Source organism: Alternaria dauci, chromosome 6, assembly GCF_042100115.1.
Source record: "Alternaria dauci strain A2016 chromosome 6, whole genome shotgun sequence".
In the NCBI taxonomy this organism is placed as follows: domain Eukaryota; kingdom Fungi; phylum Ascomycota; class Dothideomycetes; order Pleosporales; family Pleosporaceae; genus Alternaria; species Alternaria dauci.
This window is the reverse complement of record NC_091277.1, coordinates 935,540-952,923: the sequence shown is the minus strand read 5'-3', so window position 1 is coordinate 952,923 and position 17,384 is coordinate 935,540. Positions and strand designations below refer to the sequence as shown.

Sequence of the window (17,384 nt, the reverse complement as noted above, 5' to 3'; positions counted from 1 at the left end):
CGCAAGCGCCACTATTGACAAAACTGCGCGTTCTCGATGATCTGCGCAATCGACTAGAGACGGACGTCGAGCTTCGACACTTGCGGGACTGGTGGTAGCGTGAGATTGGATGACGCGCTCCCGACAGCCTCAACCCAGGGCTGAGTCGTCCAATTCCAGGTCCGCGGCAACGTCGCAATGTTGGTTTCTGACCGGAACCCTTTTGCGACGTATCGTGGTACGATTGAAGAAGAAATGTTACAGCAAGCCAAATGCGTAACGAGGTTGTCGGCGCTGCTTCGGTGATTTTGCAGTGATGCAAAGTGCGACTTCAGGCGACCAGTATTCATATCTCAACTGTCTTATACCAGCCGTTGCCAGTTTCCCTGCCGGCTTGACTCGAACAAATTTTCCTTGTGACATCGCAGCGGGCAGGGCCAATGTTCCAGGAAGCTTCCGTTGCACGTGTCAGCTCGAGCGAGTGACATGTCTACGGGCCGGGCGGCAACGCTATTCGACGCCTTTTTGGGGGGTTTGGGTCAATCGATTGGCGGGCCGTGGCCGTGAGCGCCCATCTCACCACTCACCACTCGCACAACTATCCACCTTGCTTCAGGCGTTCAGCATGAGTAGTAAGGAAAATCGCGCAGTTACAACAAGCTTTCGCAAACCTTGTCGCAGATAAAGACGAAGGAAGAGCACTGTCATGGGCATGCTTGGCGGAGCCGGCGTCTCCGCCTCATGAACAGGGGCGAACGGAAGTAATAGTGCGGCGACATTGGACACAATCAGTTCAGAAACCCTGGAACGAAGGCACAGCAACCACAACGTACGTTCCTACAGCCAACGACTTGTTACTACTAGCATCGTCAATCATCAGCCTTGTCATTCCCAGCGAAGGGACAAGATACTCCCCAGAGAAGCCTCAAAAAAAAGATGCGGGAGGCCTGTTTGTCTAGCAGCCTTGAAAGTACTGAAATAGAAATGCGCGGCGAGCGCAGGGAGAACCAAGACAGCGACCAAGAAGACGCAATCCTTAAACAACCACGGCCTCTCCCCGAGCGCACAGCATGTAGACTGCATTCAATTCAGGCTTTTACAGTTTGATACATGTGAGAGATTAGTCGGATCAGGCGGTGACGGCGCTTTTGGGGATCAGTGGTCCACCGCCAACTATGGGGACCTGTTGATCGTGTTTCAAGAACGTGCACTCATCCATCAATACCTAGATACTCGGGCAGATGTAGAAGGTCAGTGAAATTCAAAAAAGAGGAGGCTGTTAGAACAAGACGAAGATACGAGCCTTGGGAAAATAACGCGCAGATGACATGGTCTCTCGCTGAGACTTAACCTTGGAGTCTTCTACCGCCAGTACAGCAAAGCCAAACGACCGACACAACACCGCTACTACCTATGGCCTGCACATCGGAGTCAGATGCATAATTGCGCTTCGCCTCATCGCACTGACCAGAACATGGAACGTCCTGTCAGTATTGCCAAAAATTACTGTATTTCAAAACTCACGAGGCCCATATCGATATCGCATACAAACGTGAATACCTGCAGAATATATCTTAGTACTTACCCAGGTAGACACAGATTAGCAAACCCGAGCTTCTTGACACAAGTCGCCTCGATTGTTCGTGTTTGGTCGACTTTTCAGAATAGGGTCCTTTGGCGTTGGATGTTCGACGTAGCCTTGGTTCACAGCATCGATGCGTCGTCCTACGGACAAGCTTTGATCAGCGGCATCTATGGGGCAAGCATTAGCCATGGGATCGACGGGCAGGATAACAGTTCATTCTGTGTTACTTGGCTCCAGTTCAGCAATCCGCGACGGAAAAAGAGCAAGCGTTTCTCTACAGTCATCCACAGAGCAGCGGCTCATGATACAGCTCGCAAAAGAATATAGCTGAGCGTATGCTGCTAAGCTTACAGACAAGATATGCTCATAGCTACAGTAAGCAAGTCCCGACTGCTCGGCAGTATCACCACGGCGATACCAAGGCGGAGCTTATCGCTCCACCAACGCCATGTGGGAACTAACGGATGAGGCCGTTGTATGGAAGTCTATACCTGTTGAAGCATGTCCAGCCGTATCGCATTGTTGTAGGATGCATCCATAGCCTGGCGCTAGATATCGGAATGATTCCGTCAGAACACCCGTGGATCCCAATCTTGGTCAACGCAATCACATCCACAAGCAGCCTCCATGTCTTCATCGCCTCTGAGTCTGGCGGATACTGCTACATGTGTCTCGTCGAACAAGACGCTACCGATTGAACATGCAGTTGCCTGGCCTCCCGAGGTCATCAAGAACAGCTTCTTCGCGATGCGTCTTGAGCTCGCATGCCCCTGCCGACCCGCGATCTCCTCCACACCTCCTACTGTCTAGGATAGTCTAGGATAGTCTAGCCGAACACCGAACCGTGCACTGATAAAGAGATAGCACCTCGCTCGTCTTCATTCGCCGCGCAAACGCCTATCACCCATACTAATGGGTTATGACGCTGCTTTCGGCCGCTGCCCAGGTGTCACGGCATGGCTTTGCGTGCACTCTCCGGCCTTGGTGTAGGGACACCCCGCTTACAACCCTGCTGCGCAATGATATGCAGACTGGGGTGTGGGCGTATATAGACGAGTTGCTGCACGTTGCGCATTGCTAGAGTCCTAGTGTGCCAGTTTGTGTCGCGATTTTTTCCATTAGTTGGGCACGTCATTCGACTGCGACTGCGACTGCGACGACGACGACGACGACGACGACGACGGCGCGCGCGTATGCGTTTTCCCTGGCCACAATGACGACTTCCCATCATCGGAACCGCTCCGTCGCGGAAGAGCCTGTGACTTCTATTCTTCCAGACGGCGACATACCTTACGATCCCACGCATTCTCTAAATCCGGACGAGGAGGTTCTCGCGGCACTTGGTTACAAGTCTGAGTTCAAGAGAGAATTTTCGCTCTATACCACATTCTGTGTCAGTTTTGCGGTTCTGGGTCTATTGCCTAGTTTCGCGTCTACACTCTACTATGGCATGGGCTATGCGGGGACAGCTGGCATGACCTGGGGTTGGATCATTGCCATGATAGGAATTCAAAGTGTGGCTATGAGTATGGCGGAGCTATGTAGTAGCATGCCGACGAGCGGAGGGCTATATTATGCTTCAGCTGTTCTGGCACCACCTGGCTGGGGACCTTTTGCTGCCTGGCTCACCGGCTGGAGTAATTGGCTCGCTCAGATTACAGCGGCACCATCCGGCAAGTACTAAACCACTATCCTTTCCTGATAACTATGGGCAAGGACCTGACTGTTTGAGTAGTCAATTACGGCATTGCGGCCATGATACTTGCGGCGGCTAGTATCAATGACCCGTCATACGTCCCCACAGACTATCAGACGTTTCTACTAACCGTCTTTATCATGATACTGCATGCCATTCTTTCGTCGATGCCGACGCGGTGGCTCGCTCAATTCAATTCTGCTGGTTCGACATTCAACTTCATCGCGCTCATCGTTGTCATCATCATGATACCCGCCGGCACAGACCGCACAGATCGTGGTCTTCCTCGTTTTGCTCCTTCTAGCGAAGTCTGGGGCACGATTTACGAAGGAACATCCTTTCCAGCCGGCATCTCCGTTCTGATGTCTTTTATCGGCGTCATCTGGACTATGTCTGGCTACGATTCGCCCTTCCATCTTGCAGAAGAATGCTCCAATGCCAACATTGCTTCTCCACGCGCTATTGTCCTGACGTCGGCTACTGGGGGTCTATTTGGCTGGTTCCTGCAGCTAGTTGTTGCATATACCGTCGTTGATATCGATCTAGTCCTCGAGTCGGAGCTTGGGCAGCCGTTCGCCGCGTACCTGATGCAATGCATGTCGCAAAAATTGACACTGGCCATCCTTGCCCTGACCATCATTGCGGGGTTCAGCATGGGTCAAGGATGTATGATTGCCGCAAGCCGAGTCACATTCGCCTATGCTCGTGACGATTGTTTCCCTCTGAGCAAATACTGGAAGAGGGTTAACCGACATACGCAAACACCTGCAAACGCCGTATGGTTCAACTGCGCAGTCGGTATATTGTGCCTGCTGCTCATATTTGGTGGAGAGCTAGCAGTCGGCGCGCTGTTCTCGATTGGCGCTATTGCAGCTTTTGTGTAAGTTTAGGTCGCCACGGTGGGATCTCACTGCTGACAACTGATAGCGCGTTCACGATACCAATCTTCATCCGAGTCTTCTTCGTAGGAAATCGCTTCAGGCCGGGTCCCTGGAACCTGGGAAAGTACTCTAGCGCAATCGGCACCGTCGCATGCACATTCGTCTTACTCATGATCCCCATCCTATGCTTCCCTAGCGTAACCGGAGCAGAATTGACGTAAGGCCCCAACAGAACTTTGCTATTATCTCAAAACGACTAACGCCTTTGTAGCGCTGCAGATATGAACTGGACATGTGTTGTCTACGGCGGCCCAATGCTATTGGTAACGATATGGTGGTTCATTTCAGCGCACAAATGGTTCAAAGGACCAAAGGTAAACATCGATCACATGATGCTCGGACGGGAAGAGGCTGTGGTAGTTGGGCAGGGTTCGGTAGATGGGAAGGATGGTGATAGCTTTGGGGATGTGAAAGCGCCAGAGACGATTACCAAGTCGTGATTGAAGGTAGAGCTGTAAGTTGCGCAGCTAATATAGGAACATTGATTCGTGTTATGTTATCTGTGTGATGAATGCATGAAGTTGCACTTAGTGGCTTTGGAGGGCTGAAGTTTCCTACCTCGGCTGCCGACTTCGTCTCGAGGGTCACGTCAGCAGCCATCGATTTTGATTGGTGGAAAAACCTCAACTTCCCACCAATCTCCAGTAGTATAGTGTCAGTATTTCCGCTTGTCACCTCAATAGGGCAACCCGCGGGAGACCGGAGTTCAATTCTCCGCTGGAGAGTTTCTTTTGCCTTTCCTCTTCCTGTCCGAGCATCCTCGTATGGGGATGGTCACGATTCTCGCTCGCTTGTGAAAGGATACTGGAAAAACGGTTTTTTTTTGTATCTGCTCTATGCAACATCGCATTGTTGATTGTAATCCTGTTGTGTGCGTTCCTTGTCAAGGAGCGTGGCTGTCTTCCGTGCCGGAGAAACCTTCCGAGGTCCTCTACATCCACCTCAACACACGATCCGGACCGTTCGGAACGTACCACGACATCACCACACTCATGTTGTTGAAAAGCGCCAGCAGAGTTGAGATTACTTCACCCTCTGTCGTTCACGCGTAGGCTCGACGCGTCCGCGGAGTTCTTAGGCACCACGGTGCTGGAAAACGAGCATATTTCCACACGCCATTAGTCTCAAAATAAATCCGAACCACTGCCATGAAGGCTCTGGTTTGTTTCAGCTCCGTGCATACTTCGGAGCTACGGCGTTGATGCCAGGTGAGCCAAGACCGGCGAGAGGCCAAGGTATCTCCCCGAGCAGAAACATGTATCGCAATGAACTCATCAGCTTCAGACCATTTCGTGAACTTGAGCCAATATCAGCGGCTTTCTATACACCATCTGGGTGACTGCCATGTGTGAGTTTCGCGTATTTGTAACGATGCTGCCATGTCCGAGGGTGAGCTGTGTATGTACATTTTGCAACCACTCCAGGGCTACATCAGATGCAAAGTCCGGTCACTCCTCGTTCGCAGTCTACGCCTCTATTACGCGCCCATGTAGAGCTATGGGCTACTAGCAGCGTAATCGACAGACGTAGTCAAAGCTAGCGCCTCTATGCTCAAGACAAGCACAGCGAAGCTCTTGGGATGATGATGATGCTAGTGCCGCCATACCAAGTCGGCTATCAACCTGACTCCCACAGACGTGCGTGTACACTGTAAGATACGACAGGTACTTTGATTTCCAAGAGACTATCGTCGCAGCATTCGTCACCCACTATTGCTTGTTCCTTCACCAATGTCTTGGAAGATCTCGATCACGTCTCTTCTCTATTCCTCCTTATTTACCCAAGCTGGCACCTAATAGCAATATCATGTCACTACTTCCGAGCGAGGAACACCGCAGCCTTCCCTTGATTTTTGCTTCCACTCATTCTAAAGCCATGTACGCTTCTCCGAGATTCCTCAACTGCAAGCTCTTCCTTTGGGTATCACTCTTCCTCATCGGCTTCCCCTTTCTCCTTCTCCAGAACCAGTCCGGCTTGGGAAACCTCTCAGCCCAGTATGCCCGACCAAATCCGAAGCCCATTCCGCAGTTCGTTGCACACGATGACTCGAAGTGTTTACCAGAAGTCTCACCAGAGCTCATCGAAGAGGCTACAACAAAGCGTGCTACATGTCGAAAGTACTCCCCATTTGCAATCGGAAGGGCGCACATCGCAACCGTCACAGCCCATTTCGGCAAGTCGCAGGAGTACTACCAGAAAGCGTTTCAGACACATCTCCTCCACGCCTTGGTCCACGGAACCGAGGTCAGAGTCATGTGTGACTCGGTTGTAGACGATTTGTGGAACAAACCGGCCTTCATACTCAACGTGCTGTAAGTGTCCCTGTACGAACTGCACGTGGGATATGTACTGACTTCGTACACTGACATTTAGCATGCGTGAGATGTTGAAACCAGCCAAAGAACGTCTGGAGTGGATTCAGTGGGTTGATCGGGACACAATCATTCTCGACCAATGCCGTCCAATATCGAGCTTCCTTCCACCAGAGAAAGCACGCTTCGGGTCGTGGTGGCTCCGCGACGACGAGCAACTGCAGGCTCCGGCGAACACAACACACATGCTTGTGACCAAGGACTGGAATGGTCTCAACAACGGTATCTTTTTACTTCGTGTCAGCAGTTGGGCGATTGAACTCTTCACAGCCATCCTTGCCTTCCGCCACTACAATCCCAAAATTGACCTCCCCTTCACCGAACAATCTGCCATGGAACACGTCCTACAGACCGATCAGTTCAGAGACGGAGCGCGCTTTGTACCACAACATTGGTTCAATGGCTACGAAGAGGGCGGAGCACAAAATTTCGAAGAGAGAGAGGACGTGGAGGGGTTAGACGAACGTCATGTGAAAAGAGGGGATTATTTGGTTCACTTTGCTGGGCATGGGAAGAGGGGAGAGTTGTTGAATGAATGGAGCGAGATGTTGAACAAGTTAGACAACGTATGGGAAAAGGGCAGAGTGCAGAGAGATGTTTCGGGTGAAATTGAGGCGTTTTGGAGAGATCTTGGGTATGGGACATAGACCAACCATGTAGGTAGACAAGTTGACGTAACCTCTTTGATACAACTCGTCAATTCTTTCATGCGCGTTAGACGTCTTCAGGACTCAGTAGTAGGCAGAGCCTGGTGCATAGTCCGCTTTTGTGCCTGGGAAAGCGCCAGCAGGAGGACTGCGTTCGTCCTCGTCCGCGCTATCATCCTCAGCGCCTTCGAAAGCCTCGCTGGGGTCTGGAGGCGCCCGCATGCGAACCAAAGCATCCTCGTCTAACGCCGGGACGACGAACATCTTTGTTGTGTGATACTCACGCCCAGAAGGCATACTTGCGAGCAACGGTTCCGAGGGAGGTACCAGTTGAACGCCAACCTATTGTCGTCAGCCACACCCCACGAGGAGTTAGGAGAGAAGTAAACGTACAGTATCATTCTGCTTTTCCCACTTCTTCAGCAACATGTCAACAATCCGACCCTCTTCGAACTTGCCAGCATCGGTGCCCCAGTCTACACCCTTTTCTATCTTACGGTCTTCCCTCTTCTCTTGCCACTCCTTCTTCAGTTTGGAGAAACCAGACGACTTCTTCTCTTCTTCCGCACCTATCGACGCAAAGCCAAGCTCCTTCTTTGCGCCCCGTAGCCACGCAATACCCTCTCCTGTTTTGCCTCCTGCTTCAGCGTCACAGGCGAGGAATCGACAAGCCTTGCCTTTTGCCGTCCGTCGCAAGTCATCCACGTATTTCAGCAAGTCGTCGTTGATCTTGGAAGACCGGCCCAGCATAGCTTGAGCTTTCGCAGCGTGTTCGGACGAGGCAAGGCATAGTCGCGCAAAGAGATGCGCGCGGACCTTGGGTATGTCAGCCCCCTTGAACATCCAGTCTTTGCTTTGCTTGTTCCTGTCTTCGATCACCACAGCTGGGTACGGGTCATCTTTCAAGACGGTGATTAGTGTAGCTTCAGCCATGGTCAGCTCCGCCAACGCTCCCAGCACGGATGCGGATATGTCTATGGCCGCAGGCTGCGAGTTGTACTGGCCTGATCGGTTGACCAAGTATGTGTGTATAGAGCTGGCTTCGAGAAAATGCTTCATAGCAGCACCGATGGCGGTCGCGCGTTGTTCGGGCGAGGGCACTGTCGCATTGTAGAGTGTGTGTAGTTGTGCTCGAGCCTGGAGGCTGTGTACGTATGCCAGCGTGGAGAGTGTGTAGCATAGCTCGCTTTCGAGGCTCTTGAGCTTTACCCTTGCGGGCTCGCGGCCTGGTATTGAGGACCCCAGTGTCGAGCGCCATTCCACCTCGAGCTCCTTGACCAGGATCAGGTCGATCTCTTCCCCCGCGCAGCTTGCACCGCTCAGGCCCGCATCGAGGGCGAACAGGTAGGGTATGTAATCGTTGAGGGCGGATGTTACCGTGGAGAGGTTCGAGGCTTGTGAGGCAGGAGGTATGCGCTTGTGTCGCTTGAGCACGTCGCGAAGGACGCCTCGCGCAGTGGTTGCGCAGTTGGGTAGGGATGGATGTGTGCTGCTGTTGAAGTAGTCGGTGAAGGATATGCTCGACGTCGTTGGCAGGACGAAAGGAAAGGGCATCTTGTTGGGCGTTGTTGTTATTGTTGTTGTTGTTGTTGCTGACGCAGGTACGCGGTCGTAGCGGGGTTGAGGAGCTAGCCTTGGTCTCATCATATCATGGGCGTAAGAGCAACAAAGAGATGGGTGTACGCCTGCAAGTCAACTTGTACAAGGTTGAGAGTATCACGTCAGCCAGAAGAGATGAATGCACTGTACCACTGCAATTGCACACTTGTTCCAATAATTTGTGCTACATCAGTCTCTCTCCCGGCATGTGTATGTACAGATTCGCCAGTAAGAGACAATCGGTGCATCTCTTCTGCAGATGCTTGTCCAACGCCGTAAACCTTTGTCGTCGTGCTGGCGGTATTCTCCGCTGCGTATCGTGTATGGCCTGCCTGTTGTCCGTCCTTGTATACAAGGGACCACCGTATCTGGCGGACTCGCTTATCGCTTGAGCGCATCATCGACGTAGTTTTGTTGCGCAAAGAGGTAACCTTTGACCTTTGCGTCCTTGAGGAGCTCGAAGTAACGCTCTGTTTTGCTCGTTAGCCTTCGCTCTGCCATGCCCGTACCTCGATCGGGCAGCCCTGCACTGCCACGTCCACCCCACATCTCCAGCCCGTGTTCTTGCTGAATGTCTTCTTCTAGCCCGTGCACAAAAAAGATGGCCTACCTCGTAGATGTCCACACTTCTCCAGATGGTTGACCCCCTCCCTCCGGTAGCACTTGCCCATCTCCTCCCTCACCAGCCTCGCCATCATGCTCCTGACCCACTGCTCCCTAATGATGGCATCTTGAGCGCCCTTGAGCGCAGTGTTGTCCTCGTAATCGACGCCATCAAAGGTTGGCGCAACCTTGGGCTTTTTGGCCAGGAAGAGTTCGGACTCGGGCGTCGGCATTGCGGCGGCGGAAATGGGCGTTCGGAATCGGGGCGTCTATCTGTGGTTTCCGAGGACTCCGTCGAGTGAGAAGCAGTCGTGCGACGGGGCAATTGGCGGCGTTGCGAGGTGTGGTAGTCGTGATGTCGTGAGCTTTGAAAGGGCCGAGCTGCGGTTGGCGGCTGGTGCACGTGACGAAGCGCAACTAGGTGCACCCTTCCACTCGGCACAGTACTTTGCATCTTCAACTCAGCATGGTCAAAACTGTCTTGTAATCATGTCATTTCATCTCTGTCCTCCTTCTTGCCCCGGTCCCACCATCCTCCTACTGCCGCTCCTACACCGACACTCCAGCCCATACCTGCCCGCTGAGTCCCGTCGCCTTTCCTGTTCATGTTTCCGTGATATTTCCAATGCCATCGCGCAGGTTCAATCTTGATCTCGCGCATCGAAGAGTACAACACATGTAGTCTGTTGGTTCTCTCATACTCACAGGCAGAACATATACGCTCAAGCCTGACGGTGTGGAGAGGGTGTACACGACCCTCTCCACATGGCTCAACAGTGGATTTTCCTGTTGTCGGTACATATGATGGCGGTTTGTGAACCTCGTGGGTAATGGTAAGTGAAGGCGAAAGTGGTGGAACAGTCAGATTGGCATGCAAAGTTTGTGGGGCATCGCTGCAGGTGATCGTGATGTTTGCTCCCTTTTCTTCCCCCCTGCGCGCATCCCTACAATACCCAACTGGCGTATACGGAGAAATCGAGTGGCCGCATCCTACGAATATGTATAGGCGATAGTAGCACATGGCAAAGGCAAAAAGTGGTGCTTGGAAACATGGCCGTGTCTTGACATGTTATTGCACGGTGATGACTTGTCTCGATGAGCACTTCGTTGAGGGAGCGGGTGATAGGGGTGCTTTGTCTACTTCCCTGCAGTTTGATCTAAATCAGCAATGACAAAGGCTCCTCTGCAAAAGGTCGTGCCCTGTCAGAAATTAACAATGCGAGTAAAAATGCAATATGACTGGAAGGCTGCGAATGGTCCGGGACCTGATGTGACTCTCAGTGTCATGTCTTCACATACGAAAAAGCTGAGTTGTCCCAACATATGTCTTAGTTGTAATGCATTTCGCATGGAAGGACCATCTGTCTCATCAGCAAAGGGGGACAAACTGTGAATAAAAAGCACAGAACCTGAGGAGAATCAAGACACTCAGACAGCGCTATGGCTTGATATTACAATATTAGCTACAGTGGTATCTTTAAGAATCCAAGTCTAGAACTTTTGGTCGAAACTGGCCATGCATAAACTCAGTCAACATCATTATGCTGTCGTCTCCTTGTCCTTTGCAACACCAAGATCACTCGCCTGCGCTTCGGGGTCGAGCGGTAAAGACCCTTTGCTAGCTCTCTTCTTCCGCCTCTCTGCGCGCTCGGCTTCCCTTTCAAGCCTCTTGGCTTTCTCAGCCTCGATTCCAGTCTTGGTCTCCTCATGTTGCTTGTCGAGCTTGTTGCGCGTGATCAGCAGACTGACTCCAAGTCCCACAACTGCGAACGCGACATAGAGGATCCACATGGTGCTCAGTGAGTCGGCGAACGCTTTCCGCGCAATGGCCTTTTGCTCATTGGGAAGTGATTGGATGAGCCCGACATTGGCACCGGCGGAGCCTCCGCCAAAGCTTGCTGCGGTCTCAGGGCCAAGCGAAGCAGCCAGCTGAGACTGTTTTGACTTCATCTCATTGTTGAAGACGACCCCGCCAACAACGACCGAGATTGCCGATCCAAGGTTACGGGTAAATCCGAAAGTAGCGGTCGCAGTAGCGATGTCACGTTTCTTAGAAGCGGGCATGTCAGCATCGATTACCTAAATAATAGCAAATGTGGTTCTTCTACCGCAACCCCGCTCCTAGCGCCATGCTAAATGATGACATGCGCAGGAGCAGAAAAAAGAAACGTTGGATGGAACTTACCGGCACAAGACTCTGGAGAGCGATGAGCGGGGATTGAAAGTTTGGCCCGACTCCGATTCCAGCAATGATCTGGAACAAGATGATCTTGGCCCAAGAAGTGTTGACGTCAAAATCGATGAAGAGTCCAAAGCCGAGTGTCATCAAGGTCATACCAAACCAGATCATGGGCAGATATTGCCCAGTCTTTTTGATGAAGACACCGGTAAAGGCAGAAAGGAACGACAGCGACAGCGCAGTAGGGAGAAGGTAGACACCAGAAAGGATGGGTGTTGCGCCCAGCACAGCCTGGAAATAGAGCGGGAGGAAGTAGTTGCCGCTGATGAAAACGAAGGCGTGGAAGAAACAGGTGGCCAGGGCAGCCAAGTTCGAACGCTTCGAGAAGAGATCAAGGGGCATAAGAGGGTATGGTGCTATCCGCCACTCGATCAAGAAGAAGATGCCAATGACAACAGCTCCGAAGATGATGAGACATAGCACTGTCACGGAGTCCCAAGGATGGGATATGCCTCCAAACTCCAGGCCAAGTAGTAGCATAACGACTCCGCCGACCATTGTAAGCGACCCCAACCAGTCAACAGCTTTGAGGCCTTCTCGAAGCGGTGTTCTTGGTGTCTTGACATCGAGGAAGAATAAGAGGATGAGGAAAGCGACTCCATCGAAAGGCAGGTTGATGTAGAAGCACCATCTCCATGAAACCTTTTGCGTGAAGAGCCCTCCTACGACAGGTCCCAGTGAACTTGCCAAAGCCCACACACCACCGATGATGCCAAAGTATTGGCCTCGGTCTCGCACGGAGAAGAGATCGGAAATGGCAATGTTTACAAGTGTGATGAGGCCTCCACCACCAACGCCCTGGATTACTCGTGAGGCGATCAACATGTCCATATTAACAGACACACCTGCCAGGAGCGAGCCCACAAAGAATATGGCATTTGTGAGCAATAATATAGGCTTCCTTCCGAAGATGTCGGAGATCTTGCCCCAAATTGGTGTGGCTGCCGACTGTGCGATGAGATAGGCTGAACCTATCCATGTGTATCCCGCCGCGCTCTTGAACTCTGCCGAAATCGTGGGCAATGCGGTTGTGACAATGGTGATATCGAGAGCGACGAGGAGAACTGCCACGGCCAGAGAGAGCATGATGAGGAATATCTGTAGCTTCGTTCTTTGCGCGTGTTCGCCATCTTGTGCACCAGGTGTTGTCGGCGCAGCGGCGGCGCCATTCGCTCCCGCCTCGGTCTTACTTGCACCCTGCTCGCCGTTTTGTGTAGTTCCGTCTCTTTCAGTAAGACTGACGTCGGTCGAAGAAGGGCTTGTGGTATCGTGATGTTTGGTCTGCGCGTCCGCATCAAGGTGTGCATTCCCGGCTGGGACGGTCGCATCGTGTGTTGCGCTCATGATTAGGTATTGCCAAAGGCGATTGTGAAAAAAATTCAAGTGCGACGAGGGCGTGACATGTTATAAGGGTGCACAGAGTGCAAAAATGTGCAAAACGTTTGCGACACGCGCTGAGGGAAACTGGGCCACTTTCGCGCCTCTCGGGGCTATGGAACACCGAGCGAGGACCGTTATGGCGTACATACGTTGCTGAGATCGATCGCACCAAGTCAAATCACTGCTATGCATTCTGCCGGAAATAAGCGCCCTAGGTTGCAGCAATCCGCGGACAGGATAGACGTCCAAAGAGATTGAGGTACGGTACTCCGTACACGTCATGTGCGAATAGGATGCGCTTTCGATGTTCGTGGCCATCAGAGAGGCGCTGTTCAGCCCTGCCCAGGCGAGGACGTAACCGTTTCAACGGTAAAGGTGATGCTGTGCGACGCTGCGCAGGCTGACAACGAACGCCACACGTTGTTGCATCTACTGTTCATGCCCGGATTGCTACGAAAGGTATTTTCCTGGTCGTCGTGTGATGGGCCTGGATGCGGCTCGAGAAGCGGCATTGGTGCAGTATCACACCACTGCCGCAGGGCGAAAACTTGGTTGAAGAAGCCGCGGAGAGAGCACGACAGCAGTTTAATAACCCAGGTTTCTGATGTTCACACCAAGGCCCTAAGCATGATTACTTTTGAACCCCATCTCATCTCCACTCTAATAGCCGTAGATAGCTTGTTCTTCGCTCGCTCTAGGGTGTGCTATGATTAGCACGGTGCCGACTAGCAAAAAAGGGCATCTATTTGGGAGCTCGACCTCCACACCGAAACGTAGCGTAAAGGTACGGGCAGTCCTTTTACTTTGTCAAAACAATGGCATCATCTAACACGGCGAATACGTTTAGGACACACTAAGCGTGAGGCAGGGGCCCTTGGAACAGACACCACGTTTGGTTGTTTTTATGACTACAATGTGCGTGCTTTGATGCTATCTTGCGCAAGCCGGCTTCTCAGCCGTCTCGACGTTGAAGACGGTTTGCTCGAGCTGTTGACGTTCCGCGGGAGGGGAACAACGTCATTCTCCACAAAATCCCCATGCGCTGAGCGACGACATGCAGCGGAGGGCCATGTGGAGGAGCAGGTGTTTGGACGAGGACCACGAATGGTGCTGGGCATATGGTGAAGCATCGGTGAGGTCGCGGGGGGAGCTGACTTGGTGTTGAGAAGCTAGACGTAGGGCTAGTTTTAAGGTGCAGGACAGGCCGAGTGGGGGATGCGTCGCACTGCAGCTGGCTTTGCTTGCCATGTCTGCGGGAGCGGAGTCGACAGGATCAGCACACATAGGCATCATCAGCAGGCGTCGTGGACCAAGGCTTCCCCGCAGCCTCTTGCTGCCCTCGAGGGGGTGCAGCAACGGGCGGACGCACGTCGGAGAGGAGGCACCCCCTGGCCAGGCGCTGCAGAGGGCGCGACGAGGCGCATCCACGCGAGAATGATTAGCAACGGTCTAGGCTTTTTTTCCGCCTTTGTTTCTGTTGGGCTGCAGGCCGATCAACCGACGCCTCTGGGAGCAGCAGCTACTTGGGTGCTCGACGCAGTGCGGTGGAGCGGTCGGTCCTTTGAGGGCGTCGACGGTACCAGGCGGCTTATCATCTGCACTTTGCAGGGCATGCGCAGGCAAGGTTTCCAAGGTGGTGAAATTCCCAGGCTAGCCGCAACCCCGCAAGCCTGCTGCGTCTGTGGTTCATGGTTCTGGGTCGAAGCTTTCGCACCGTCGCCGTCGCCATCCAAGCCCTGTCGACAATCTCCTCCGCCGCGCCTCCGACGACGACCAGTCTGCCCTCAACAACTGCATTCACCCACGCCGTTGCGTCGTCACCCGTCACTCGACGCCAGGGCGAACGCACCACCGCACCAGCTCCCCTCTTCCCCCCGCCGCCCCCCCATATATACACATACATCCACACATCCACACACACACACACCGACGGCCACCATCCGCAGCCACTCTCCGCCACGAGCCGCATGTCGACACCGGCCCGCCAGCAAAGTTTTGTCGAGGCCGTTCGGCACACGCTGTGATAGATATTGAGGCATTGACCGGCGCCCGCCCGATATGACGGCCATGCTGTCTCTGCCGCGAGACAACGCGCCCTTCCAACGCTCCCCCTCGTCCTCGTCGCTCGCCTACGACTCGTACAGCCCCATCCGCAAGAACCAGTACTCGCTGCCCGACCTGCGCTCGCCCTCGCTGAGCAGCTCCTCGCGCACGTCGTCAATGCACTCGACGCCCTCGAGCAGCGTCTCTCTCGACAAGTCGGACGAGTCGAGCAGCGACGACGATGGCCTGGCGTTTCCCAATTACAACTCAGCACGGCAGTACAGAAAGGGCGCCAGGCCCGTCGACGTGGCTTCGTTGAAGCCTGCAGCCGCAGCCGCCATGCGCCCGTCTACGCTTCCCTCGCCCACCGAGGCCTTCCCCGCCGACTCGCCCATTGCGACGCCCGACCCGATGCCCGTATCCGAAGACGACACGGCCGTGCGCAAGGAGCCCTCGCACCACGTCGACTACCTCTCGTACGAGTGGCGCGAAGAGGACATCTGGTCATCGTGGCGGCACATTGTGGAGCACCGCAACGTCTACGGCGAACGCTCCAGGCTCGAAAATGCCTCGTGGCGAACGTGGGCCAAGGCCCAGTTTAAACTAAAGACCGTGTCGCCCGAAACATTGAATTGGTGAGTTCTGAGTATTTCGATCTGCATCTTCGGCAGGGGTGCCGATCACCCCCATCCGTGCACCATCTTGCAGGTTTTTGGGTCTTGTGCTCTACTAACGCATCGTCCAGGCTAAAAGACGTCGACGTGACATGGCTCTACGGGCCCATGCAGCCTGCCTCGAATCGCTTTTGCTCACAGCAGAATTCTGAGCCAGCCAGCCGCCTGTCCAAGACCAATTCCTTTGTCAATGGCGTCAAGAAGCCGATCCTCAAGAAGCGCAGCATGTCAGAAGCCATGCTGCAAAAGTCACTGTCATCATCATCGTTGGTCCAGCAGGCTGCCGAGTCAGTGCAGGCCCAGCAAACAACCGGTGTGACGCTCGAGTTACGGAGGCCCCGACCAATCATCGGCCGTGCCACCTCCGACTTCCCCACATCTTCCACCATGTCCCGAGGGTTGCTTTGGGAAGGCACAGATTACTTTTCCTCCAAATCTACCTCCGGACTGCACACGCCGGACCACGGGGAAAAGCGGCACATTCGCTTCGACGACAAGGTAGAGCAGTGCATTGCCGTCGAGTGCAAAGACGCCGACGATGAAGAGGACGACTGCAACCACAATCCCTGGGCCAAGTACCAAGAAAACGATTCTTCGTCGGACGAAGGCGTCGTCATGATGAAGCGATCTCGCCGGAAGAAGCCTCTCTCACGCACGCCCTCGTCCGTCAGCATCAGCACTGACAACAAGACCATCGCCAAGCTCCCATCAACGACGCTCAAGTATCGGACAGATTCACCCGACGTCACAGAAACCCAACAATCCCACTCCCTTGGGATATGGAAATCGCGTAGTGGATTGTCTCCGTCGCCTTCCTCCGAGACGCTGAAGCCGTCCAACCCATCACGGAATTTCCTGCTCGAGGAGGACGACGAAGAGAGCGAGGAGTATCTCAAGCCCTCTAGCGCTTATGGCACGAAAAGGCCCGGCACACCGACTGCCTCTGATCCTTACTCGTTACGACGCAGTGGGTCGTCGGCATCGCTGGAAAGCGGAGGCCTTCGCAGAACACCGTCAGGCATGTTCATGCCATTCGAAGGCGACGAAGAAGAGCCTCTGCCACCCACTTTAATTGGCAGAGTTGTTGATACAGTAAACACTGCACGGGATATAGGCCATGTCATCTGGAATGCAGCATGGAGTAATTAGCACTTTTGACTTTAGCGCATGGCGTTCGCGGCTTGTACTACTCTTACGGGAAGGACTTGTGACGGGTAGCATACATGCGCACATTACATCTTACGGCCTGGCTAGGCGGCGGAGTTCTGGGATACCTTGACTAAAGCGCCGTTGGCCACATGCATTGGGTGCGACTTTGCAAATAGCTCACCCACAATCGATACCACATATGTTAGTCAGCAGTGCCTATTCTACAGTGATGCGAGTTTCGTGTGCTGGTTGTACAGCGCATGAGAGTGATCAACGAGGTGTCGGCTGTGCACATGGTGGCATGTCTGAAACGGCCCCCTCCTTGGATGTTGAAGAATCAATCGCAGTGGATAGAGTTCTCGCCATCTTCGGAAGCTGTGTAGATCTGGGGTTGCGACTAGATAGTACGTTGTTCTTTTGCCGTATGCGCTAGCGACAGTGCTAAGAATGCCGGACGGGGGAACAAGGAAGGAGCGA

At 53.4% G+C, this 17,384-nt stretch overlaps 6 protein-coding genes across 6 annotated transcripts; 3 read left to right on the top strand and 3 right to left on the bottom strand.

The window, feature by feature from the left end:
- Nucleotides 1–2,777: 2,777 nt before the first annotated feature.
- On the top strand, nt 2,778–4,641 carry ACET3X_006667 (uncharacterized protein; the record flags this gene model as incomplete). Its single annotated transcript, XM_069452821.1, has 4 exons — nt 2,778–3,237; nt 3,300–4,140; nt 4,188–4,358; nt 4,413–4,641. The coding sequence occupies 4 exons, from the start codon at nt 2,778–2,780 to the stop codon at nt 4,639–4,641; spliced, it is 1,701 nt and encodes a 566-aa protein (XP_069305435.1).
- A 1,435-nt stretch (nt 4,642–6,076) lies between these two features.
- ACET3X_006666 (uncharacterized protein) lies at nt 6,077–7,220 on the top strand (the record flags this gene model as incomplete). Its single annotated transcript, XM_069452820.1, has 2 exons — nt 6,077–6,513; nt 6,575–7,220. The coding sequence occupies 2 exons, from the start codon at nt 6,077–6,079 to the stop codon at nt 7,218–7,220; spliced, it is 1,083 nt and encodes a 360-aa protein (XP_069305434.1).
- Nucleotides 7,221–7,304: 84 nt separating this feature from the next.
- Nucleotides 7,305–8,774, bottom strand: ACET3X_006665 (uncharacterized protein; the record flags this gene model as incomplete). Its single annotated transcript, XM_069452819.1, has 2 exons — nt 7,305–7,562; nt 7,614–8,774. 2 exons carry the CDS (start codon nt 8,772–8,774, stop codon nt 7,305–7,307), a joined length of 1,419 nt encoding a protein of 472 aa, XP_069305433.1.
- Nucleotides 8,775–9,200: 426 nt separating this feature from the next.
- Nucleotides 9,201–9,655, bottom strand: ACET3X_006664 (uncharacterized protein; the record flags this gene model as incomplete). The annotated part of the gene is made up of 2 exons (XM_069452818.1): nt 9,201–9,289; nt 9,430–9,655. 2 exons carry the CDS (start codon nt 9,653–9,655, stop codon nt 9,201–9,203), a joined length of 315 nt encoding a protein of 104 aa, XP_069305432.1.
- A 1,306-nt stretch (nt 9,656–10,961) lies between these two features.
- Nucleotides 10,962–13,005, bottom strand: ACET3X_006663 (uncharacterized protein; the record flags this gene model as incomplete). The annotated part of the gene is made up of 2 exons (XM_069452817.1): nt 10,962–11,471; nt 11,608–13,005. The coding sequence occupies 2 exons, from the start codon at nt 13,003–13,005 to the stop codon at nt 10,962–10,964; spliced, it is 1,908 nt and encodes a 635-aa protein (XP_069305431.1).
- Nucleotides 13,006–13,642: 637 nt separating this feature from the next.
- ACET3X_006662 (uncharacterized protein) lies at nt 13,643–17,102 on the top strand. Its single transcript, XM_069452816.1, has 2 exons — nt 13,643–15,719; nt 15,830–17,102. Exons 1-2 carry the CDS (start codon nt 15,100–15,102, stop codon nt 16,905–16,907), a joined length of 1,698 nt encoding a protein of 565 aa, XP_069305430.1. The 5' UTR covers nt 13,643–15,099; the 3' UTR covers nt 16,908–17,102.
- The last annotated feature ends 282 nt before the right edge of the window (nt 17,103–17,384 follow it).

Bases quoted from the DNA above. Each gene is read 5' to 3' on its own strand.
- ACET3X_006662 (XM_069452816.1), top strand. From the start codon at position 15,100: ATGACGGCCATGCTGTCTCTGCCGCGAGACAACGCGCCCTTCCAACGC. The intron at 15,720-15,829 runs GTGAGTTCTGAG...CGCATCGTCCAG, and splicing joins TCGCCCGAAACATTGAATTG to GCTAAAAGACGTCGACGTGA.